The following is a 27,254-nucleotide window of genomic DNA, read 5'->3' as shown; positions in this document are numbered from 1 at the left end:
TTGCCATTTTACTCGTCCTTACTTGCTTTTCTCGCACAGACACGGTGGTGTCCAAAACAGCGCTTTGCTGGTGTTCACAATTCACATGCTCAGCAGGCTGCTCTGTTGTCCAGCATACTTACACCAACTTTCCGGTTATTATCCGGTATATAGCTCTCATAATATTATCCAATGTTCATTTCCGTAGACATACCCATGTTATCTTTCACCTCGTCGTCTGCTTGCTGCTTTTCAGGCGAGTGAAATGCCAGTGTGTGTGTGTGTGCGGGTCTCGAATGTAATTCCAAACCGGTTGTGAGTTCAAGCCCTGCTGCACGTCGGCATTGTATATCGGCTTCGAGTACATCTTACTGCCGTCAGATTGCTGACACCATTTGTCATTAAGCCACTTATAATGGGATCCTTGTTCCACATATAATCTTGGGTTATCTGATGTCTGGTTAAAGCGCCATACAAAACTTTTATTTATTTCATATATTTGGTTAGTGTTTAATGCTGTGTCAAATAATCTTTCACTGAAATGACGGGTTTATGGGTGAAGGAAAGCGGAGGTACCTGACAAACCTGTTGCCTTAAAAACTCTGCACCCAAAACTGCGACAGCTGGATTTGAACACGCGACCACAGGAAGTCGCAACGTGCGTGAACATAAAAAGTTTAAAGTGAACATAAATCACCTACTAAAGCTGCATTAATTAATAAAGTAGTATTCCAGAAATATTCTAAAATATTTTTAAAATTCTACACCGTTCATCAACAAAATAAAAAGCAAACACTAGTCAGTATCTAACCACTCATTTGGAGACGCCATTTTGTCATGTTATAGCTATCTAGAGTGACGTCACAAAACCTAGGAACCATCGGTATTAAACAATGTGACAATGAGAAAATACAAACAAAAAACGCCTGGTACCAAACCAAAGAGTTACAGCTATGTTCCGTGTTCAAAGTGCCGATGTTTCGTTTAGTTTGACACCCGGTCTGGGCGATGTTCTTGGAACACAAGCGGTCCTGCTCGTCCACGTCCTGCATGGGTGGAAGCATTTGGCCTAGCTGGCTGTACCGAACACAGCAGGACCTTCTGACTGATAACAGACCCTTTCATTCAGACTTTGGGAAGATAAATAATAAATCGTAATAAATGTGACTTTGCTAAAGAAAAATTTTGCAAACAATATTTTTATTCAAGCAATGACTCTCCCGAGGCGGTTTTCTTGCCCGCTCACCGTCATAAGTAACTACGGTGTCCTGCTGTGGTTAAAATGCACCAGTTTAACACATAAACTAACCGCAAGATCCAATTTATTGCACCAATATCTGTCTATCCACTGTAAGAAACCACACTGACAATCGAGAGGTAATAGGTTTTTTGACGTGATAAAGAGCTGCCATACATATATAGAACAGCCTGGATAGCTTTAAACTCTGACTTTGCCTAATTCATTTTATTCTATTGTAGTAGTGTGTGACTTCTGCACACGACAGCACTGTATCACGAGTAGACGTTGTGGATAATGGCTGTTTCCGTTACTGCACAGTACTGTGTGACTTCTGCACAGTGCTTGTTGTGTTCACGACGGCACTGTATCACGAGTAGACGTTGTGGATAATCAATATTTTCGTGTCTGCGCAGTACTGTGTGACTTCTGCACAGTGCTTGTTGGGTTCACGATCGCAGTATGTCACGAGCACACGTTGTGGATAATCGCTGTTTTCGAGACTGCCGCACAGTGCTTGTTGGTTTATGACCAAACTATACCACGAGCATCCGCAGTCGAGTAGTGTTTAGATCGGTGAATGCACTGTACTGTGTGGTACTGTATACCACAGGACATGCTGAACAGTCGTCACAAAGTAGGCTGACTGGCTTCCTCTCCGGCCGTATGTGGGAAGGTCTTCACCAACCTGCGGATGGTCGTGGGTTTCCCCCGGGCTCTGCCCGGTTTCCACCCGCCATAATGCTGACCGCCGTCGTATAAGTGAAATATTCTTGAGTTCGGCCAAAACCAGTCAAATAAATAAATAAATAAAATAAATAAATAAATAAATCAAAGTAGGCTGTCAGTTGATTTTGAAGATTTGTCAAATTTTTGGATATCTACATACATGTACTCTTCATTTACCTTGAAAGTAGTTTTCTAACAAAAAGGAAAAAATCAAACAAGGGAAGTAACTTTGCTGATTGTTTTATCACAGTCTGTACAACCAGTACATTTGTCCGATCGGACGTTGACCGTTGTGTCGTACATCGACAACCCTCCGTGTGGAGCCCCGGGCTGTTTTCTCACCGCATGACTGAACATTTTAAAACGGGGAGACAGAATAAATAAGGGTTTATAATAGAAACAGAGTGTCTTTCAATTACTCTGTGTTTGTTATTGTCGTGAATATAGCCAGTCGGACGAAACCGAATCGACGCTATAATTCAAACCCGCTAGGCTAGCATAGTTAATGCTGATTTTATACACAGCCGCCACATGCCGTTGTTCATTAGATGCATGGATGGAACCAACCCGTTCATGCTTACACAGAGAAAACTATACCTGCTCAGTTGTCCAGCAGATAAGATTGGGGTGAAATATGATAGTACACGTAGTATAATTCCGAATTCCAGAGTATTTGATCCTTTGGTTTGAGTCTACAGCACAGCGCTCCAGATAGAATTTTTCTACTTGTTATATTCCCGGAAGGCCCGTTATTAGAACGTTCGTGGAATACCGCATGCATGTCTGTACGTCACATATGGGAAAGTGACTTTCCGAAGGTTGGTGGTTTATTCCGGGATCTCCGGGTTTTCTCCACCCCGAAAACTGGCAGCCATAGTATGAGAAAATAACTCTTGATTATGGCGTTAGACAAGAACTGATCAATAGATTAACCAACCCAAGCCTCTAACTTACTAGCCTGTTGAGATTGCTCTGCCCTTTCACCACTCAGGGCACATATTCAGGGTGAGATTCTTAGGAAATGCATTCAGAAAAGCTTCCCAAATTTTGACCCCTTTGTGAAAGGGCAATCGGGTTCTGTTTTTAAACTGTGTTCGGGCCAGCATTCATGAAGGTTTTCAAAACTCTGTACACGCACTTTGCTAATACCGTCATTTATAATAATGTATTCATCGTATATACCGTACCAATGTAATATATGAATATGTCTCTTTTTGTGTAGGACTATAAATATACACCACCAAACCTCACATGATTTTATACAAAGGTAAAAAATATCTATTTATTTATCTGATTTAAGTTTTCCGCCGTAATATTTTTGTATACGGCGGCGGCCAGCATTATGATGGGGGGGGGGGGGGGGGAATCGGGCTCGGAGGAAACCCGCAACCGTCCGCTGTTTCAATTCCTGGCAGATCCTCTCTCGTACAAAAGAAAAAGTAAAATGATGCATACATATAGTTATTGTTTTTTGTTTGTTTGTTTTTGTTTTTTTGTTTTGTTTTGCTTTGTTATTTTGTTGGGGTTTTTTTTTTGCCATTTTAATAGTTTGCATGAGTTGCGTAATCAGTAGTGACGTCACAGTAAAGGCAGGTTCTGATCGCGTTTAGTCAGTCATTTGTATTGTTAACGCGTTCAGCCTTGGTTGGAATTTTCTCTCTTACATTCATTTATGAAATCATTTACATTTATAAAACGCTATTGTTTTACCCCATCCTGAATAAAAAGTATAAATGCGCTTTTACATTTGATTTGCATGATTCGTGCATTCGTGCAGAGACTGACATTTGCGCTGCAAGCAGAAATGCATGCAGTTTAGTTAATTACCCGTGTCTCTAAAAAAAATGCATACTCATTATGTAACTTGCCTTTACAGGATGTAAATACTGGTGTTGATATAGAGGAATATGTATGTTCGCATGTCTGAAGCTATTTCTGATTGCTGAAGTTACAGTTACGTAGTAAGGCTGCACACACATACGCGTGCTGAATCAGCTACAGCTTTGCCTCAGAAGCCTTGCCAGGGGGCTTGTCTCGCAAAACGATTTCAGACTTTAGCCTAACATTTAAATATATGCTTCAAACTGATTAAAAAACATTGAATGCTGATTCTGTGCTATGGCTTTGGCTCATGAATACGAGTCCGGCTGCATTCCGGCTGAAAACATAGGTGCAAATTAAACACATCGCTTATTGTGAAAAACAAATAAATTTACATGCATATATATAAATTTATTTAGTATAAATACTAAATAAAATTTAATAAACGCAAAACATCAAATAAAACCACCACAACCAGAATACTCCTTACAGCGCACGCGTCGCTCTTTACCTTCATATATGTTCTTATACAGATGTGCCAATGTATACAGATTTCTTCACATGTATGTCAGCTCACGACTCGAGATGATTCTCAGAACACTTGATCTAACTACAGAAATGATCTTGTAATAAGTTTACCCATCTGTTCAGAATATTGACCAATCCATGAGCGAATTACGGCCAACCTCGTTCTGCGTAGTTACCAACGTAAAGTTCCACAAGTATAGCTTAAAACTTGCAGATGGTCGAGGGTTTCCTCCGGGCTCTGCCTGGTTTCCCCCGAGCTCTGCCCGGCTTCCTCCCACCATGCATAATGCTATATAACGTCCTATATTAAGTGAAGTATTCTTGAGTACGGCGTTAAACACCAATCAAATAGTCAGTCAATGAATTTAATTCGGAGAAAGTTTCATTTAACTCAGTACTGTACCTTTTACTGTGCCATTGTCAAGCTTCATAAAACTGCATAAGCGCTGTCAAACAAGTGAAAAATTATTGACCACGGCGTTGACTACCAATTAATTAATCAATCGTTCAATCAATCAATCAACTGGCAAAATAATCCCGTTTTGCCATAGACAGGAGGCACCATGTAAGTTTTAACATCTATACTGTATCACATAATCAAAATGAATACAGTACACAAAGTTTATAGCTTGAGATCTTCTTCGTCCGTTTTATCTACCTCAGTCAATTCTGACTCCACTTATACCACATCCGTACCTGTTATCTATGGACTGTATTCACGAGCACGTCTCCCGGGTGAGAACTCTATCTCTCAGGTATTAAGATCAACTCCACCCGAACCTCCCCCCTCCCTCCCCAATAACGCTCCCTACCCCACTGTGGATGGCTGTGTTTGTCAAACAGATCAGAATTACCGTTATACGAACAAGCACCGCCAACGCACAATAGCTGTCAATCATACGTTGGATGCGTGTCACATTGGAGGCGCATGGGTCGCGAGTTCAATTCCGTCTTTGGACAGGGAAATTTGTGGTGTCTGCGTTTCCCATTATTGGTGGGGCCTTGGTGAAAATTAGTGGTCGACACTGCTCGTGTGTCCGTTTACACTGTCTAAGGTTTGTTGTAGACGTCTTGTCTTCCATCAGTGTGCTGTGCACGTGTGTGACACGTGGGAAAGTTTGTCCCTAACTTGCCAAAGGTCGGTGGTTTTCCACCAGCACTCCACTTTCTTTCATCTATAAAACTGGACGTCATCGTATAATTGAAATATTTTTTGTGCATGGCGGCAAGAACGAACCAAATAAATAAATAAATCCTATCATCACTAGCGAGAGTGACGCCTTAAAATGCTGAGCCAGCGGTCGTCCGGCTATTCCTCCCCCTCCTCCCGCCACTAAAGAAACTAAAGAAAATCATAGTATATATACACACTAAAACCCTTAGTGAATCGTACGTTAAATCACGCATTGTCCTGTACATGTGTCACCTAAAGCATTATATCTCAACAGGGTTGCGTGAATCTTCTATACATGTTATTGGTCATAAATTCTCTTAAGAATTTCACCACCAGATAAATATGTGAACATCGCTGTGGTTAAACAGTAAGTATCTGCAGGCCTAAGCAAATATTTGTCACTCGCAAACCCCCAGGGCCTGGGCAGATATTGGTATCTACCCTCAGATGTATGAGCCTGTCAAGGTACGCGTATACAAGTAGACTAAACGAGACGTGACCGCATCGCAGTCTAACGTTCGCTTAATACCACTTGTATTAGAGAAACGTGTAGAGGCTGAAGCCCCCAGACTCAGTATTCTGCGTCACGACTAGGGTGTTGTATGTCTGCTCAATGGCGTATAGTCCCCCAGTCTATTGTACCGTCCCAAACAGGCTTGTACAGAGGTGTCAGGTTAGCTCTATAAGCCCACAGACAAGAGATGACTTCCGAATTTTAATGGATGAATAGAGGAGTTTCATCATGGTTGTAATTTAAGCAGAGGCAAAGCAGTGTAGAATGATGCCTGATATAATCTCGGTTGCCACACCCTACAAAGTTGTCCTGATGAAATAAAAATGGCTTTTTTCTCAGTTGGGAAAAAGTGGGTGTCTCTATAGTATTAGTACTGGTTATTAATTATTACTCTCTAAAACCACCTTTTAAATGCATCCACAAATCTGACATAATGTTTTCTAATCCGTAGTATATAGCGTCGTATATATACATATGTCGCATTGCGTGCCTTGGTGTGTAATTTCTTCTATTTAAGCATTTACACGAACAGTCAGAATAAAACCCTGAGGTAAATTGACAAGGGGACGTATTTCACGTGTGACCATTTGCTAGCTATTACACTGTCGTCACTGCTCTGGTTTCACTCTCTGTGCTGTAGCCGTATTTCACCGGTTACATATGACCATTTGCCAGCTGTTACACTGTCGTCGCTGCTCTGGTTTTACTCTCTATACTATACGTCTTTAATTATATTATAAATGCATGAGGACTCAAAGTACACAGAACAAAAAATTATTTATTTATTTAACATTGTTTGAATATTTTACTCATATGTCTGTGTTCGAATTTACGCAGAAAAAAAAAACGGATTAGTAAGAGTAAACCACTGATCTTTGGCAAGTAACTTATAAACTTTCCTAATCTCACATATTTACGCTGTCACATCGAGATTACAATGCATGTAATGTTGGTGAAAGGTGCGTAATCTCCTATGACCGTCATGTGGGGCGGCGTAAACAGCATACGGACAGTGTCGGTCGCTTATTGGCTCCCTGGCCCTGAACGGTGGAGGCAGGGAATCTGGAAAAATTCCTGTCCAAGGCCGGGATTGAACTGGCTTATTTAGTGTCCGAGCAATTGAATAGCCACTCGGCCATTCGATCTTATTGTATTGGTACACAGACGTTATCAGTCAAAGAAAATATGCTGTGTTAGAACATGAGCTGTATAAAAGAGAATAATTTTTTGAAATTGCTCAGATTCAGCCAAGATATAATGCTGAAAATGCAAATATTGTTAAAATTCAACCGTCGTTCTAATGCAATAGTTACGTATGTTCGTGTAAGAGGAAATGTCTAACGCGGAAAATGCAACTATTGTTCCAATGCAACAAACATTCTACTTACATAAGATATAAGAGAATGTTTGATATAAGTGTTTGGTCATCCTAGCTCAACAGACTGATGTGTTCTCATAAGAGAACGTGAAAACTAAATTGTAGTGACACATTAGATATTTATGTTCCACACATCCACGTACTAACCAAATGGAGTGAGCATTGAATAACCAAGTTGGATATGTAGAAGATATAGGGTGACAAAGGGGAATTAACTTGTACCTGTATATTTTCTAGGTTTGATACTTGCTTATCTCCCCTTTCATTCCACCCTGTTCAATGGCCAAATAAAGAAGTTCGCTTTAGATCTGCTGAAAAATAAAATTTTTTTTATATAAATAGGGTCAGTTTGGTAGACCAGATAAGCTGAAACTGATTTTTGTAAGCACCAATTCACAAAATGTATATACAAGATTCATATTTAGACGGCCACGTGTCCAGTCGATTACCCAAGCCTGTGCTTTACAGCCAACGTCGATATGGCTGCAGATTAGTCAAGGTAGCGTTAAATAATGATCATTCATTCGTTTGCAGCGAGAGTGACACCTTAGACGACGATTCCAGCGAGGATTTAGTAGGTGGTGTTTAATTGAGCGCCAGTCACTTTGAACGTTATTTGTCCATAGTATATGACAGTTTTCCATTGTTTAAGATGTTTGCCTTACAATGGCTGACAAACGCGAAGTACGAGTTCAAATCCGGCCTTGAGCAGGGAATTTGTAGTTTCACCCGCTCTCACTATCCATTGGTCTTTGGTGACAATAAGCGGACAATGACGTCTACCGTTCGTTGGGACCCAAGTCGTCTGCCTCCTTGTATATGGTGTGTATTATCTGTATGTCACGTGTGGGAAAGTTCTTCAGTATCTTACCAAAATTCGGTGGTTTTCCATGGGGGCTAAGGTGGTTTTCCATGAGGGCTCCGGTGGTTTTCCATGAGGGCTCCGGTGGTTTTCCATGTGGGCTCCAGTGATTTTCCATGAGGGCTTCGGTGGTTTTCCATGGGGGCTCCGGTGGTTTTCCATGAGGGCTCCAGTGGTTTTCCATGGGGGCTCCAGTTTCCTCCACCATAAAACCGATCGCCAGTATTTGGATTATCATGTTCTGCTGCCTTACGTGGTAGTTTTGTTTTTGTTACACAGTGTTGAATTCAGTTGACTATCTTATTCTGCTGCATTACGTGATAGTTTTGTTTCATTACATAATGTGGAATTCAGATGACTATCATGTTCTGCTGCATTAGGTGATAGTTTTGTTTCATTACATAATGTGGAATTCAGTAGGCTGTCATGATTTGCTGCCTTACGTGATGGTTTTGTTTTATTACATAATGTAGAATTCAGATGACTATCATGCTCTGCTGCATTACGTGATAGTTTTGTTTCATTACATAATGTGAAATTCAGTAGGCTATCATGATCTGCTGCATTACGTGATGGTTTTGTTTTATTACATGATGTGGAATTCAGTTGACTATTTTGTTCTGATGCATTACGTGGTAGTTTTGTTTTTGTTACACAGTGTTGAATTCAGTTGACTATCATGATCTGCTGCATTACGTGATGGTTTTGTTTCATTACATGATGTGGAATTCAGTTGACTATCATGATCTGCCGCATTACGTGATGGTTTTGTTTTATTACATAATGTAGAATTCAGTTGAACCCATTTGACCAACCGACAGCCGACATTCAACTAGTTCGTCGCCATGATGCGGCTGAAATATCTCCGATGTGGTATTAAGTCTTAATCATTCATTCAAAAAGTGGTTATTCTTTCTGAACAGACATTGTGACACATCTTCCTTTGTTTCCGTTGCGGCTTCACGTCCAGATCTTTGGTCACATTTCTTGTATGGCATACGAAGTCACAATGTTTTGTCTTCAATCGAAGTCCTACTCGCATTGAAGTTAGTGGCAACCATGCGCAATTTTCAATTGAAACAGACAAAAGAAACATGACCTACATTTAAAAAAGAATAAACAAATAAAAAGACATATATACATGCATATATATCTATCTATCTATCTATCTATCTATGTGTGTGTGTGTGTGTGTGTGTGTGCGTGTGTGTGCGTGTGTGTGTGTGTGTATGTGTGTATATATATATATATGCATATATATATATATACTCAAGAATATTTCACTTATACGACGGCGGCCAGCATTATGGTGGGAGGTAACAGGACAAGGCCCGGGGAAACCCACGACCAACCGCAGGTTGCTGTCAGACCTTCCCACGTACGACAGGAGAGGAAGCCAGCATGAGCTGGACTTGAACTGACAGCAACCGCATTGGTGAGAGACTCTTGGGTCATTACGCTGCGCTAGCGCGCTAACCAACTGAGCCACGGAGGTCCCACATGTATTTAAAATGAAAGTAAAGTTTTATTGAGGTTTGATGAATGCCTGTCATGAAAATGTTTTTATTAAGTTTGGGGTTTTCTTCATCTAATCACTTGTATAACTAAATGATACTTGCTATGTTGCTGTGCTGATTGTCCAATATGTAACATCATTACATCAGTCAGAACTCCTGCACATTCTAGGATACCAGAGCGTATATATAACTTTGGTGACGTTTGAAAAGAAGTCTGACTACGCATGCGCTATCAAAATTGAAGTGTACACTCTCCGATTAATAAAAGGGTTTAATAAATATTACAGAAGTGATATCAACGTTACATGAGTGAGAAAATAACTGAGCGTACTATTCTTAGGTTGACAAAATAACAGGCATAAAGCAAGAATTCTGGCAATATTGCCAAAACCAACAAAATTTCTCTTTCAAATTGCGACACACAATGAATCTTGCCATATTACAAATATAGGCCTAGTTATTTTAGTACATTTGTGCTTTGGGTGTACACTTCTGTCAACGCCTGACAGTGCGTCGTTCATGTCAAGTCACATATAATACAACTGGCAGAGATTACAGACGTCAAGGCCGTTGACGTAATTACGCACCTGATTATTGACATTTTGTTTTGATCAAAGAATGCAAGTTCAACTGGTAGTTTCTTCACTCCTGCAGGTGTGGTTTATTATTGGTGAAGGAAACCCACCTCTACATCTAAAGGAAACCACCGCACATCTCTTACTCATTATACACTAAACAGACTTAACTGACATAAAGCCCCAGGCAATCCAGGTAGCAAGCTTTGCATGATTCGAAGGTGCGATCTATGATTCAGTCTTCAGTCAGACAAAAGCCGTAATATTCATAATCCATAACCCGATATATTGTACATAGTCTACACAACAGATGATTCAAACCTAATATCTTGACAGGGTTAATCTTTTTTGGCACTGTGACAGAATTAAACCAGATTTGCTTGTCTGGGAGAAGAGCAGAAAGCTGACTGGCTTTAACGTCCCTGAGCCAAGAATCAATAAAATTTAAGGTGTCAAAGGTCAGTCAATCACGACCTTGGATCCAGTTCGAGGATGCCCATGATGCAGTTGCCCGGATGTGATTTAGGATTTTCATTGGTCAAATACGCCAGCCAGAGGTCGGAAAATTCTTCTCGCTTTAAACGCTGACTATTGTTCTATAAGAAAAATAGAAATGAAATAAAAATCTGCTTGAAATTTAACGCCAAAATAGGCTCGAGATTTAAGTTAAGTACACCTAAGTGTTAGTAAGCTTACAACATGCAAGATGTCATACTTTTGTCTTGCTAATAACGTATATACTTTATTTTCTCACTGTGCAGTAGCTAAATTATACACCACTTGCTGGACATTTCAATTTGGAGAAATATTGAGGCGTTGTAAAGTTTATCAGTAACATTCCAGAGGTAGGTGGTTTATTTCGAGTACTCCGCTTTCCTTCAAGGCGTTCAACACTAATCAATCACTCAGGCAATCAGTTCACTCCAGCATATTCTCCTAGGAAGTAGGGATTATGTTCCAACAGATACGAAAAGAACACCACGTACTTTCATTACACTGGTCTCATACCAGTCCTGTAAACTATGACTGACTGCTTTTAACCAGTGTGTCACACAGTTATTGAGAACTACACGCCGACGTCAGGTTTGGACCTATAGAATGACGTGTCGTATTGACATATTTCAAAGAAACTATGGCGAAAGGGATTTTCATCATCAAGATTTTAATTATGAGAGATGACTGAGAATCAAAATCCATGAAAACATTTGCCCGTTTAGGGTGCGATGGCAAAATCGGAGGTACGGTTAAATTTTGTATTAGGACAAAACATACATGTGTTAAGATTTAATGTTTAATACTCTTTTGTACAACCGTCCCCGAGACTTAATCAGACACGTGTATCTCTCACCTTAGCACGTGTGATGACGTCATACGCCTCGCTACTTGCTTCCTTTTCCAGACCCAGTCCAGCCATCAGCCTGACGTAATCATCACGTGACACAACGTTGTCACCTGTTAAAAACCAATAGGATTGTTGGTATAGATGCGAAGTATGAATGACAAAGGTCCAACATTAGTGCTGGATAAAAGAGTGAGATGCACAAAAGAATGTCTTTCATTGTATGAATGTCTTAACATCACTGCACATTCTGCTCAAGCCATAGTGTTAGGGGGCGTATAACTTGCCACTGTTTAAGCATTTATATGAACAGTTAGAATAAAACCCTACATGAGGTAAATTGACAAGAAGAAAACCATGACACATGATATACTCTCTATGCTGTTGGCTTTTATACTGTGTTCTATCCCAACTTTTCCCATTCATAATTGAACTTTTTGCAACGATTGGTGGGTACCAATATAACGATATTCATTTGTCATCCTGGTAAATAGGTTAAGCCACGTCAGAGTTTCCGATTGAACTGGCTATTCCAACACACAAACTCCCTCCTACACCACGGAAAATTAAAACTGAGGAAACAGCGAGGACGTAAGAAATTCACAAATACACGGAAGTGTTTTGGGGTTGAATGGTGGAAAGGACTAACTAGTTTCAGAAACCACATGAAGATGTCTGGCATTCACCTACACTCAAAATAATAATCTGTTAATTTTAACAGAAAGTCTCTTGTCTGAGTGATGCTAGAATGTATTCTGTTATTGCAGCAGATTGTTCTGTTAACTATAACACACGTATTCTATTAATTCCTCATAGCAATTCTGTTAGACTAACAGGATATTATGCTGCATATGGCAGGTTATGATATTATAAAAACAGAATACATTCTAACATCACTCAGACTCTCTATTATAATTAACAGATTAATTGTGTGAGTTTGTAATCGTTGGTGGACCTCCTCCTTAAAGTAATTACAGTAAATTATGGAGGTTATGATTTTTATTTATTTATTTATTTAATTGGTGTTTTACGCTGTATTCAAGAATATTTCACTTATACGACGGCGGCCAGCATTATGGTGGGTGGAAACCGGACAGAGCCCGGGGGAAACCCACGACAATCCGCAGGTTGCTGGTAGACCTTCCCACTTACGGTCGGAGAGGAAGCCAGCAGGAGCTGGACTTGAACTCACAGCGACCGTACTGGTGAGAGGGCTCTGGGTCATTACGCTGCGCTCGCGCGCTAACCAACTGAGCTATGGAGGCCCCCGATTTGTTTTTTTTACCGACATTTATCTTTCTGTATATCTGATTGTAACGTTATGGAAAAGTTATTCAGGGATGAGGATGAAATTTTGTGTGCATGGTGGCCTTGAGCTAAGCACCAATCCATTCAATTTTCGTCTTGGTGAGGTTCCGGGAATTTTTTTTAAGCGATTCTTCACCATGTGAATGCAAACTATTGCCCCTTTGCATGCCTGTGTAGTGCGGGAATTGGGTACATTCATCTGAGTGCATTTTGCACTTTCGCTGTAACTTTTTTTTGTTTTAATGCATTAAAAAACGAACCGGTCAACGAAATTGTCAAGGTTGGTTAAGACAGCTGTTTCGAATTCTGGGTGTTCATCTACTTTGGAGCTCGGTGTGTAAGTTAGGGCTTCTGGTGCAATCTTGAACAGTGTATTACCATCTTTATCCATGATGTCAAACACGAGATCTACGAAGTCTCGTTGCCAAAGGTACTCCACGTGACCGTCAATGGAAGTATCCGGCCAACCCTCGCACTGTTTGGCCGCACGCGCGAAGTCTTTCCAGTATTCCAGCCATTCGGTGATGTTTAACTGGAAAAAATGGAATCAAAGGGTCAGCTGTGTACGATTGTTCTGTAACGCCACACTTCATGCGCTGACACGCTGACGGTTAGTTTCATGGGTGAGGAAATCGGAATGCCCGGCGCAAACCACAGACCCTTGGCTAGTTACTGACGAACTTTCCTACGCGTGGCGTACAGATATGCGCACCGTTTTTCTGTCTAAGAGTCGTGACAGGCCAGGACTACTGCAGATTCCCCAGATTTCACTGCTTAGAAGACCTTGATGACAATATGCCTTGGACGACGCTCGTGGGCCCGTTCTGCGCTGTCTATCGTCTGTTTTGTTTTCCACCAATAAGGTGTGCATATCTGTATGTCATGTGTGAGCAAGTTCCTTATTTATAAGTCGATGGTTTAGTTACTCGTTTTTCCATCCATAAAACTGACCGCCAACGTAGGCTGTAGGTGAAAAATCCTCGAGAATGGCGCCAAACGATTCACAATCAAATAAATGAAAGAAATCTATATTTTCGATGCTCAAAGACATCATCACAGTCCAATAATTCCCAGAAACCTCAGGCCATAATCCCGGACTTCCGATGTCCGATTTCGCTTAGCTATGGTACCACGGTATACTATATCTAGTAATATCTAGTCACTGAAAATTTCCTGACCAAAGCAAAGATTCGTCAGCACCCACAAATGACAAGGGTACACGTTGCTCTAACACGTATACAGGTTTAACTAAAATGCGATTGGACATATGTAAGTTGCAATACAGCTGTATCCTTGGAAGTTTACAAACTCACAAACAGTGGCCATTTCGTTAAATTTGTTTTATGCTAAATATATGATTCAACGAGTAAGTCACGCAAGTATATCGTCCATAGCCCTTGAACGTATTGGCTGTAGATCCCGCCCATACGATGTCCATTGATTGACATAGATCAAGCCTGCATAGGACCAGGAATCTTTCTTATGCCCCGCCCATAAGGCGTTCACTTACGTGTAACTGAGAGGGATTATGCCTGTAAAATCTTGACCCTTTCATAAGCCCCGCCCACACACCGTTCACGCGCTCCTGAAGCTCTCGATACTCTTTTGTCTTTGGTTCCAGCCCTTTGACTTCAGCCAATCGCTGCAGAGACAAGCAATATTGACATTCAGTATCACTAATTGATTAATCACTAAATAGTCCCCGTCGGATTAAGCTTTGTTCTTCTTTCTAGTGATATACACCGTCACCTTTGTCATCTTTTTGTAAGCTACATTACGTGGAAGAAGAACAGACCCCAGGAATCTGCGTGCCAGCGCGGCGAAATGATCCAGGAGCCTCTCATCAATGCGGTCGCTGTGAGTTCAAGTCCAGACCATACTGGCTTCCTCTCCGAACGTACGTGGGAAGGTCTGACAGCAAACTGGGAATGGTCGTGGGTTCCCCGGGCATGTACTGTCCGGTTTCCTCTCACTATATGATAATGCTGGCCGCCGTCGTATAAGTGAAATACTCTTGAGTACGGCGTAAAACACAAATCAGATAAATAAATAAATAGACCACTGGTTTTGGATTACGAATTATAAAATGGATTGAGTAATTGACGGTTATTGATGCCCTCGATCATCGCACAGTCACTCTTACCGTGAGAAGTTTGGAGAAATCCTGCCGGGAGAGGTTCCCGTCCTTCATTGTGTCTGGAATTAAGAAAAGAAATATTTTATTGCAAGATGACCAATCGAACAAATAAATAAATAAATAAATAAATAAATAAATAAATAATACGTCGTGCAATTGTTTCCAGACAATGATTGTGAGGTGTAATAAAGCTAATGAACTTTTCAGTTTTCACTTGTTTTTTTTTTTGGCTTCAGCATTTCCTTGAATAAGCACTCAGAGAAAGAAAACCAGTCCCTTTGCCTCACACCTCTCCTTAAGATGTCAGATTTTACGCACACGGCGGTTCCAATTACCCAAGCCACGTGACCCAGCAGCAATACCATGTGCCCTGTATGTCTCCGCTAAGACAATGACCACAATCATTAGTAAGGTCGCGTTCTTGGCATTCCATCTTAAGTCCTTTAGCCGTGGACGAAGGGTGGAGGAGGGCTTAGGCAGCATACCCACGGAGACAGTCCGATACCCCCACTTAGCGGGAGGTCACCTGCGGGTTATTAACTCAGGGGAAATTAGACACGGTCGGGATTTAGACGCCACGGAATCTTACCCACGCTAAATACTATACTGCACAGAAAAGATACGTTTCTGACGCCATGAAGAAAACTACCGAGACAGAGCGTTATTTATTTATTTGATTGGTGTTTTACGCCGTACTCAAGAATATTTCACTTATACGACGGCGGCCAATAGATCGTTTGCAATGGCAGCCATCTTTGAGGTAAGTTTGTGAATTTCCCACTGAGTGTCTGTTGTTAGAGGTGTCATAAGCTGGGCAGAGACCCTTGGCTCGTAAGGCCATACAATGGGCAATACACACAAACTTACCTCAAGGATGGCTGCCATTGTAAACCATCTATATCATGGTGGGAATAAATCATACAGATAATAGACTTTACTGTCATACTGTAGCCATATTAGCACGGACAGATATACGGCAGTAAGGCCCTAGTGCCGAGATACATCGGTAACTTATTGTAGCATGGTACACGAATTTTATTCTGATTTAATTCCTTGTAATTTTCCAACATCAGTGAAAAATATTGATAGCTCCTTTTTGTATGATTCCATCTAAATTGCATAGTTGATATATTTTCTTAGTTCTTTGTTGATTTGTGTTGATCGTTGTTTTGTGAACTGAACTTGCAATTATTAACCTAGAACGTCCATTTGGCTGACGGCTGGGATACAAATGTCTGTTTCGACGCCCAGGTCAGGTTGTGGCGTGCCACATACCACAATGTGTGTACATGCTGCTCGTGTCACCATGGTGACGAAACTGTTAAGCGTTAACACTTGTAGTAAAAAACGCCTTGCTTCCCCTAAAACAAACGTCACATGTCTCCTACCAAATCCTGGGGGTCGCACCACAGTGCTAGCGTTAGAAAGTCAGATATGGATTAACACTGTACAGGCAGACGGAAAAAACTGGCCATTGGTTGTAAAACTCACGCTGCGTGCAAGCTTCATAGGCACTTTCTATTTGAACTGTTGTAGACACTGTTTTTATTTTTTCTTAACATGATGGTATCTAGTCCGGTTGTTTTCAGTTTTATTTATTTATTTATTTGATTGGTGTTTTACGCCGCACTCAAGAATATTTCCCTTATACGACGGCGGCCAGCATTATGGTGGGAGGTAACAGGGCACAGCCCCGAGGAAACTCACGACCTTTCGCAGGTTGCTGGAAGACCTTCCCACTTACGAACTTTTCAGTTTTAATCAGTGAATCAACAGCTCTCTGTATACGTAGATTTAATTTATTTTTTTTAACACAGTGGTTATTACTTTTTCAGCTTCTACCTCTCATGTCCCAATAGCCATATTAGATGCACTTGATTCATAGCCCTTAATTCGCAGAATTTGATAAAATATTGCAGAACAAAAATTATGTCACGTTCAAAACCAATGTCAGAAGTTTACAAGCTTCATACGATTATAAAGAGATCTTGGTTCTTGGCTTCTAAGCGATCATAATTCCTGCTCTACACTTTACATTTATTATATAAGTTAATGTTGGTAGTTTAGTAGACTGTGTCCTGCTCAAAACAAAAAAGAAAACCTCTTTGTGCCGAGACAATGTCTTTGTTTTAGCAGCGGTCCCTGACACCTCTCCCCTTTCCAAATCCTCCCCCCCCCCCCGTAACTCCTCCCAATCCTCCCAATCTGTCCCCCCACAGTCGAATTCACCTGACAATCCACCCAAGCTCATGAGTCGTGAGAGAATGTAGTTTTTTGCATCCAGAAGTTAATGCCCTGTTTTGTTTGCACAGTCCAGTTCTATTTTTTTCCAGAGACCGGATACAATTATAAGCCCGCACAGATACAAGCCCAGATACTTTCACTCAGGGTGGTCACTAAAATCAGGACGTGACTTGTGTTGTAGAAGAGAACAGTCCCCAGTATTAATCCCTCGTCCGGTTTCGATTCAACGTCGCAATTTTTGATGAACATTCTCCGACGTTTTTGCCATTAGAGCGAGGTCTATGTATGTACAGACGACCAGTGAAACTAGACGAGACAAAGTGCCTGAGTTCTGTTTTTGTTTTCTTCACGTAAATATGTGGACTCTCAAACGAGCTGTTTTTGTTCTAACCCTTATTTATGTATTTCTGCTCATACAGTTGACCAGACTTGAAAGCACACTTTGCTGGTGCATGCGGTACCCTAATGGGATTTCACTGACTTTTGTTTCCTAAAGTGTCTAATCGGTTTCCTCTGGACTAACCAGGTTTCCTTCGGGCCTGATCGGTTTCATGTCGCGTTTATCAAGTTTCCTTTTGGGCCTAATCGGTTTCACCTTAATTTTGTCAGGTTTCTTGCGGGCTATGGTGGGTTAATATTTTGCCCATCGGGTTTCTCTCAGGATCTGTATGTATGCACCCTAACCTAACCGGTTTCCTCTGTGGGGTATGATTCAATGTTAGACGGTTTCATTTATGCAGATCGGCTCAGCTCGGTTTCCTCCACTTACACACATGACCACCGTCATGTAGGTTAAATATAATTGTTGAACAGGACGTAAAACACCAATAAAACAAATAGATAAACAAACAAATGAAAAAAACAAATAAATCATTTCCTAGCTTTATACATCAAACGGCTTCCGGTGGCTTGCAAACATGAACCTAACAGAATGACACTCTGAGTATAATGGAGAACATTTCAGGGGATTTTTCGTGTCGTCTGTTTTACTCTCAGGCTCACTGCCTCTCCATGCGGTCCTTGCAATGCAGATGTGACTAAGTTTCCCTGAAACAGACATCGCAATTTCACTTTTCCGATCCTGAAAGCAAATGTATTGTCGTCGCATCCATTGAATAATTTTGTATACTGTGTATAATTTCATGTATTCTGATATTTTGTCTTTAATACACAATGTACACTTTCTTATAACCAATGTGTATTTTAGGATATTAAATAATTATTACCCACTTTTTTCTTATTAATAACTGGAAAATTAATTTTCGCGCAGTTAATGATCTCACAAAAGTCGTGACAATATCTACGTTTTTTATGAAATCGGTTATTATAATGTCTGTACACTGGATGCCGAGTACCCGCACCAATGCGGTCGCTGTGAGTTCAAATCCAGCTCGTGCTGGCTTCCTCTCCGGCTGTACGTGGGATGGTCTATCAGCAACCTGCGGATGGTCGTGGGTTTCCCCCGGGCTTTGCCCGGTTTCCTCCCACCATAATGCTGACCGCCCTCGTGTAAGTGAAATATTCTTGAGTACGACGTAAAACACCAATCAAATAAATAAAGAGTGCCCGTAACTAAACTATAAGGGCTACAGTTTGTGTACATACAACATGAGTAGTGGGATATATATATACATATATATATATATATATATATATATATATATATATATATATATATATATATATATATATATATATATATATATGCAATGCTCTTCATTGTATAATTTAATTATTTTGATGTTTCATTGATGTTTTACGCTGTATTGAAGAAAATTTCACTTATAGAACGACGGCCAACATTATGGTGGGAGGAAACCGGGCAGAGCTCGAGGGAAAACGCTTGTTGCTATGGGACCTTCCCACGTACAGTCGGAGAAGCATGAGCTGGACCTGAGCTCACAGAGATCGCATTAGTGAGAGGCTTCTGGGTCATTACGCCTCGACAGCGCGTTAACACCTCGGCATGGGAGGCCCTGTTTCAAGTTATAACCACTGGATTATTCACTGTGTAAACCTACACATGTACTTGCATTATTTTCGCTACTGATTATCAGAGGTATACGCTGTAATTTTTAATCAATGCGGTGTATATCTGCGTAACAGGTTTTCTAGATCAGTTCTGCAAGTTTATCGGTATACCGGTACTCTTGGTAAGAAGTGAATTTCTGTGAAGGACTACATATGGGTGGCTCATGCAACACAAGCCCTGGGTTTCCTGGTTGTATATATTTGTATCTATCTCATCTGGTTTGTTGAGGAGAACCCCTATTGGCCATTGGCCATCGGCCATCCTCTATAAATAACTAAAACATTACGTTAAAAACGTTTATGGTCCGTAGAAGCTTCCATAGCTATCTACAATCACCTACTCAAAAAGCATGTCGCTTCAATCGACGAAACGCTGTCAACCGGAAGTTATTAAATGTTAAATACCGGATGTTGCGCGGTTGTTGGCGCGTGACCCTCCAATTATGCCTCTGCTCTTGGAAACCGCAGTCACGTACATCTGTAATAACCAGAGACGTACATGTCCTCGTTTTTCACCATAACTTAAATGTAGATGTTTTCTTGACGTGCATTTTTAGCCATGACATAGTAATTCTATAAAACCTTTTCCATGTCGGTCGGTCAAATTTTTTAACATCTTATCCTTTAACATGAGCCATATTCTTGAGTACGGCGTAAAACACGAATGAAATGAATCAATAAATAATTTTAATATGAGCCATATATATATATATATATATATATATATATATATATATATATATATATATATATATATATATATATATATATATATATATATATATATATATATATATATATAATGAATGTTCGATGTGGCTTGATGTACTCGTACGGCGGTTTGTACAGTTTAGCGTTGGTTGATGACCGCTCGTCACACGTCTGAAAGATAGTCAGCAACTTCCCAAAGATGAGTGGTTTACACAGAAAAACTTCGGTTACCTCCGCCCACGGAACTGACCGACGTCGTATAAATGAAAACTATTTGCTAAACATTAATCAAATAAATAAACAAAAAATACTGTATGTTCAAGTATTCTATATGCGCATCTTTGTCTCTGCGTCTTTCCTACTCATCCGTATTTCTAAAATGTGCATCTTTCTATTTGTGCACGACACGATTGTGCATATTTTCTACAAGTGCACGCTTTCTTCATTTCCGTGTTTTCTACACGTGTACGCTTTCTTCATGTCCATGTTTTCTACATGTGCACGCTTTCTTCACGTCCATGTTTTCTACATGTGTACGCTTTCTTCATTTCCGTGTTTTCTACATGTGCACGCTTTCTTCATATTCATGTTTTTTACATGTGTACGCTTTCTTCATTTCCATGTTTTCTACATGTGCACGCTTTCTACATGTCCATGTTTTCTACATGTGTACGCTTTCTTCACGTCCATGTTTTCTACATGTGCACGCTTTCTTCATGTCCATGTTTTCTACATGTGTACGCTTTCTTCATGTCCTTGCTTTCTACATCTGTACGTTTTCTTCATGTCCATGTTTTCTACATGTGTAAGTTTTCTTCATGTCCATGTTTTCTACATGTGTATGCTTTCTTCATGTCTGTGTTTTCTACATGTGCACGCTTTCGTCATGTCCATGTTTTCTACATGTATACGCCTTCTTCATGTCCTTGTTTTCTACATGTGTACGCTTTCGTCATGTCCATGTTTTCTACATGTATACGCTTTCTTCATGTCTGTGTTTTCTACATGTGCACGCTTTCGTCATGTTCATGTTTTCTACATGTGTACGCTTTCTTCATGTCCATGTTTTCTACATGTGTACGCTTTCTTGATGTCCATGTTTTCTACATGTGTACGCTTTCTTCATGTCCGTGTTTTCTACATATGTACGCTTTCTTCATGTCCATGTTTTCTACATGTGCACGCTTTCTTCATATTCGTGTTTTCTACATGCGCACGCTTTCTACATGTGTACGCTTCCTTCATGTCCATGTTTGTATACTTGTGCAGGCTTTCTTCATGTCCTTGCTTTCTACATGTGCACGTTTTCTTCATGTCCATGTTTTTTTACACGTGTACGCTTTTTTCATGTCCATGCTTTCTACATGTGTACGTTTTCTTCATGTCCATGTTTTCTACATGTGCAGGCTTTCTTCATGTCCATGTTTTCTACATGTGTAAGTTTTCTTCATGTCCATGTTTTCTACATGTGTATGCTTTCTTCATGTCTGTGTTTTCTACATGTGCACGCTTTCGTCATGTCCATGTTTTCTACATGTATACGCCTTCTTCATGTCCTTGTTTTCTACATGTGCACGCTTTCGTCATGTCCATGTTTTCTACATGTATACGCTTTCTTCATGTCTGTGTTTTCTACATGTGCACGCTTTCGTCATGTTCATGTTTTCTACATGTGTACGCTTTCTTCATGTCCATGTTTTCTACATGTGTACGCTTTCTTCATGTCCATGTTTTCTACATGTGTACGCTTTCGTCATGTCCATGTTTTCTACATGTATACGCTTTCTTCATGTCTGTGTTTTCTACATGTGCACGCTTTCGTCATGTTCATGTTTTCTACATGTGTACGCTTTCTTCATGTCCATGTTTTCTACATGTGTACGCTTTCTTGATGTCCATGTTTTCTACATGTGTACGCTTTCTTGATGTCCATGTTTTCTACATGTGTACGCTTTCTTCATGTCTGTGTTTTCTACATGTGCACGCTTTCTTGATGTCCATGTTTTCTACACGTGTACGCCTTCTTCATTTCCATGTTTTCTACATGTGCACGCTTTCTTGATGTCCATGTTTTCTACATGTGTACGCTTTCTTCATTTCCGTGTTTTCTACATGTGCACGCTTTCTTCATGTCCATGTTTTCTACACGTGTACGCCTTCTTCATGTCCATGTGTTTTACATGTGCACGTTTTCTACATGTGCACGCTTTCTTTTATATGTCCCATAAGTCCATATCTCCTATACGTTCATGCCTCCTATGCGTCCATGTCTCCTACACGTCCATATCTCCTTTACGTCCATGTCTCCTATAGGTCCATGCCTTCTGTACGTCCATATCTCCTATACGTCCATGTCTCCTATATGTCAATGTCTCCTATACGTCCATATCTCCTATATGTCCATGTCTCCTATAAGTCCATATCTCTTATTCGTCTATGCCTCCTAAAAGTCCATATCTCCTATACGTCCATATCTCCTATGCGCCCATGCCTCCGATACGTCCATGTCTCCTATACGTCCATGTCTCCTATACGTCCATGTCTTCTATGCGTCCATGTCTCCTTTACATCCATATCTCCTATATGTCCATATCTCCTATATGCCCATGCCTCCTATAAGTCCATATCTCCTATGCGCCCATGTCTCCGATACGTCCATATCTCCTATACGCCAATGTCTCCTATACGTCCATATCTCCTATACGTCAGTGTCTCCTATACGTCCATGTCTTCTATGCGTCCATATCTCCTATACGTCCATGTCTCCTATATATCCATATCTCCTATACGTCCATGTCTCCTATATGTCCATATCTCCTATATGTCCATATCTCCTATATGTCCATATCTCCTATAGTTCATGCCTTGTTTATGTCATTTATACGTTCATATCGTCTATACATCCATGTTTTCTATTCGTCCATATTTCCTAAATGTCCATGTTTTCTATACTCTTCGCTACATGGATATTTCTCTGATATGAATGCGGTGAGGAAAAGCATATATCACCTATCTATACACTTTGTATATGTGTATATTACGCACCCGTGTTTACTTTTTATTTTTTCAATTTTTTTTATTATTTTTTTGTTTGTTGGTTTGTTTGCTTGCTTTTTTACATTGCAGTTCATGTATTTAACAACGCGGACATTTCGGGACCGGTGTTTGACAAACAAACACGACTCGGATATAATCCGTCGGTTGTTGGAAATTCACGTTTCAGTGGTGATTATTTATTTACCTTTCACCACGCGAGTCAGGAAAACCGAACTGGCCAATCAGAATGACGGATGCTGGTTCACTCCAGTGACAGTGCGTTCAACAAGTCAACCATTTATTAAGTCATACTGGTTTAATCAGGTTTGTAATTAGCTACTGTTTAAGCATTTATCTGATCAGTTAGAATAAAACGCTATAATATGTAGGGTTGTGATTTCGTAATATCACAACCCTGGCTTGTTCCATAAGCTCACCTGGAACACCTCCCCGTGTTGTCTTGCTCGTACTTATAGGCGACCTAGATATCAGTTTCAGACCTGTACGTATCCCCTTGTCTCATCACCAGTAAATCCACACAAACATGAAACTATAGTGGGCATTGGGAAAATTCCACCTCCATCGCCATGTTTGAACCCTATACAACCAAGTAAATAAGTAAATTAAAACTTACCGTAAATCAGGTAGAACATGTGTTCATACTTGAGGGCAAGGTACGGGTGTAGACTTCCCGAGGACATAGTGATGGCACCGCTGACTGACAGTCCCAAACAACAATTAGCTCAAATAACACCTGCGTCCAGTAGGGCTTCGACGTTCAGACAAAAGTCCTGGATTTTCAGCGAAGGAATGTTGAGATTGTTTCTCCTCAGGATAATTTTTGTTCCGCACACTTTTAATAAAGAAACATGGGTCGCTCCAACAGTTTAGTGTTTCTGGCTGTTTTTTCATCAATTAACGTCCCTGACTTTTTGTATGGACACCTGCAGAAAAATAATTCGTGACGCTGTTTCTTACAATACTACGGCACCATACGGAAGTTGAGTTCAAGGAAATCCAGTCCACGGAAATCCAGTCCACGGAAGTCTGGTTCGCGAAGATTCAGTTTCACGTAAAACTCATGCACGGAAGTCAGCTGCGCGGAAATGACCCAGCTGGTATCAAAACTTCGTCGTTCTGAGGTGTGCCCGATTCTCACTGGGGTGTGCCCGATTCTCACTGGGATGTGCCTGATTCTCACTGGGATGTGCCCGATTCTCTCTGGGATGTGCCCGATTCTCGCTGGGATGTGCCTGATTCTCACTGGGATGTGCCCGATTCTCACTGGGGTGTGCACGATTCTCACTGGGGTGTGCCCGATTCTCACTGGGGTGTGCCCGATTCTCACTGGGATGTGCCCGATTCTCACTGGGGTGTGCCCGATTCTCACTGGGGTGTGCCCGATTCTCACTGACGTGTGCCCGATTCTCACTGGGGTGTGCCCGATTCTCACTGGGGTGTACGCGGATGGCGGAAGATCTTGACGAACTAAGAGGAGGTGTGGAATATGTGGATCAGATATTGTCCGAGTACATGACTGTGGCGACTTGTTTTTGTCGATGTCAAACAAATTAGTCCGTCTATCCAATGGTTACAAGCCAAAATTCAGAATATACACAAGTCCAGAAAATTACGGAAGTCAGACATCATTGGAGACGCTGAGACGTAGTTCCAAAAAGAGGAAATCCAGTTGCTTAATGGTTGCGACGCACTAGTTAAGGTTTACGTTGTCCAGTGGCAAACACTTAGCATTCCTGTAATACGAGGCCTGACAGACGAAAAGAAATTCTCAGTCGCTCCTTGTCCTGGATAAATTAAGAAAACACCTGACACAGGCCACCGAGACAATATATAGTCCGACCATTTCCCTGTCGTATACGTCCTTGAACTGCTCTACACGTACAGCGCCCGCTTGACTCGCACACAGTGCTTCCCGTTCTTCCCTGAATCGTGACAGATTCACAGAGTCAATATGTCCTACACGTGCTCTGGTTACGACTGTTTACACCTCTCTGTGATTTATCCAACCGCACCCTGTCTCCATGCAGGCTTCATCATAGGGCACTACTTACATCCGAGAACAGCTCAAATGACAGCCAGATGCCCGGATGACGTGTTCCCATGCTGTGTTTGCCCATTGTTATGTATGTGGACATGTATTGTACACAGGCTGTTAAGATTTACACAGTGTTAATCACAGTCACATTTCCTTCCCTGGCTATGTCGGTGTTTGAAAAGTTATTGTTGTAACTTTACGACACAAAGTCAAGAATGTTGTAAAACATTTAATGTTCCAGACATGTGCGAAAAGAAACTAAACCACCTAGTTTGAGCTGGCGGGACATTGTCGTGGTCGAGCAGTTAAGTTGCTGGTATTTCAATCGCTAATTCACAGGGGAAGTGGGTTCAAACCCGGCCGTGGGCAGTTAACTTATGCCCATAATGGATCATCCCGTTCTCACAGTTCGCTGGGTATTGCTGACAATAAGCGGTCAGGATGCTTCGTTGATGGCCACTTGTCTTCCAGCAATGCATGTGGTGTGCATCCCCGTATATACGTCAAATACACGTTGGAAAGTTCAGTTGTAACTGGCCGAATGCCGGTGGTTTATACCCGATCAAGGTTTTCTCCTCCCATAAAACCGACCACCATCGCATAAATGAAATATTCTTAAAGCTAACATAAAGTCTGCCACTGCACATACATGTAAAAAATGATACAGGACACAGTTAGCAAAGAAAAATATGTCAAAAATTCTATCCAGTTTTTGAAGACCGAGAAGATGAAGTTCAGCAATGGTTTGATTTTGATTTGATTGGTGTTTTACGCCGTACTCAAGAATATTTCACTTATACGACGGCGGCCAGCATTATGGTGGGTGGAAACCGGGCAGAGCCCGGGGGAAACCCACGACCATCCGCAGGTTGCTGAAAGACCTTCCCACGTACGGCCGGAGAGGAAGCCAGCATTAGCTGGACTTGAACTCACAGCGACCGCATTGGTGAGAGGCTCCTGGGTCATTACGCTGCGCTAGCGCGCTAACCGACTGAGCCACGGAGGCCCCTTCTTCAGCAATGGGGATACCGCACTGACGGACAATTCACTAAGAGCAACCATGTTGTAGAAGCCCTTATGAACTTATGGCAAATCACTAGCGCTGAAATAGTCACGTGATAATTTCACGTCAAAAAACCTAGTAACTCTTGGTTGTCAGTATGGTTTCTTGTAGTGGATAGACAGATATCGATGCAATAAATTGGATTTTGCGGTTAGTTTAAGCGTTGAACTGATGTATTTTGAACCACACATTTATGTGCAGGGAACAGAGCCTGTGTCACAATGTGTACATGTTTGGGAGGACACTGCAGTAACTTGTCAGGGTGAGTTGGCAAAAGTAACGCCTAGGGAGAGTCATTGCTTGAAGAAAAAGTGTTGCATTATTTTTCCTTACCAAAGTCAGATTTATTACGAAAATATCTCCCCAAGATATTTAGGCTAAATGCTTACATCCATGCAGGACGTGGACGAGCGGGATCCCTAAAATACGACGCTTGTGTCCAAGAACATTGCCCTGAACGAGTGCCAAAGTAGAAGAAACATCCGCCCTTTGAACACGAAGCAGAGCTGATACTCTTTGATTTTTGTTTTGTATTTTCTCATTGTCACTTTGTTTAATACCGATGATACGGGAGAGCTCCTAGATTTTGTGACGTCACTCCAATAGCTATAACATGACAAAATGGCGTCACCAAATGGGTGGCTAGGTACTGACGATTGTTTGCTATTTATTTTGTTGATAAGCGGTTTAGAATTTTCTAAATATTTTTGGAACATTTCTGGAATATTACTTTATTAGTTAATTCAGCTTTAGCGGCTGACTTTATGTTCACTTTAAGTATGACGTTAATTTATTTATTTATATGATTGGTGTTTTACGCCGTACTCAAAAATATTTCACATATACGACGGTGGCCAGCATTATGGTGGGAGGAAACCGGACAGAGCCAGGGGCAAACCCACAACCATCAGCAGGCTGCTGGCAGACCTTCCCACATAGGACCGGAGAGGAAGCCAGTATGAGCCGGACCGTATGACGGTAACAATCAGATAAGTAAGTAAAAGTTTTAAACCTC

General features: G+C 41.1%; 1 protein-coding gene across 1 annotated transcript; it reads right to left on the bottom strand.

Moving 5' to 3' along the window:
• Positions 1 to 9,997: 9,997 nt before the first annotated feature.
• On the bottom strand, positions 9,998 to 24,332 carry LOC135463094 (calexcitin-2-like). The gene is made up of 6 exons (XM_064740415.1): positions 23,755 to 24,332; positions 15,105 to 15,157; positions 14,472 to 14,603; positions 13,340 to 13,493; positions 11,663 to 11,766; positions 9,998 to 10,910 (listed from the first exon to the last, which is right to left on the bottom strand). Exons 1-6 carry the CDS (start codon positions 23,819 to 23,821, stop codon positions 10,782 to 10,784), a joined length of 639 nt encoding a protein of 212 aa, XP_064596485.1. The 5' UTR covers positions 23,822 to 24,332; the 3' UTR covers positions 9,998 to 10,781.
• Between the last annotated feature and the right edge of the window lie 2,922 nt (positions 24,333 to 27,254).

Source organism: Liolophura sinensis, chromosome 2, assembly GCF_032854445.1.
Source record: "Liolophura sinensis isolate JHLJ2023 chromosome 2, CUHK_Ljap_v2, whole genome shotgun sequence".
Classification (NCBI taxonomy): domain Eukaryota; kingdom Metazoa; phylum Mollusca; class Polyplacophora; order Chitonida; family Chitonidae; genus Liolophura; species Liolophura sinensis.
Note: the sequence above shows the minus strand (reverse complement) of the source record. Positions and strands in the feature narration are given on the sequence as shown.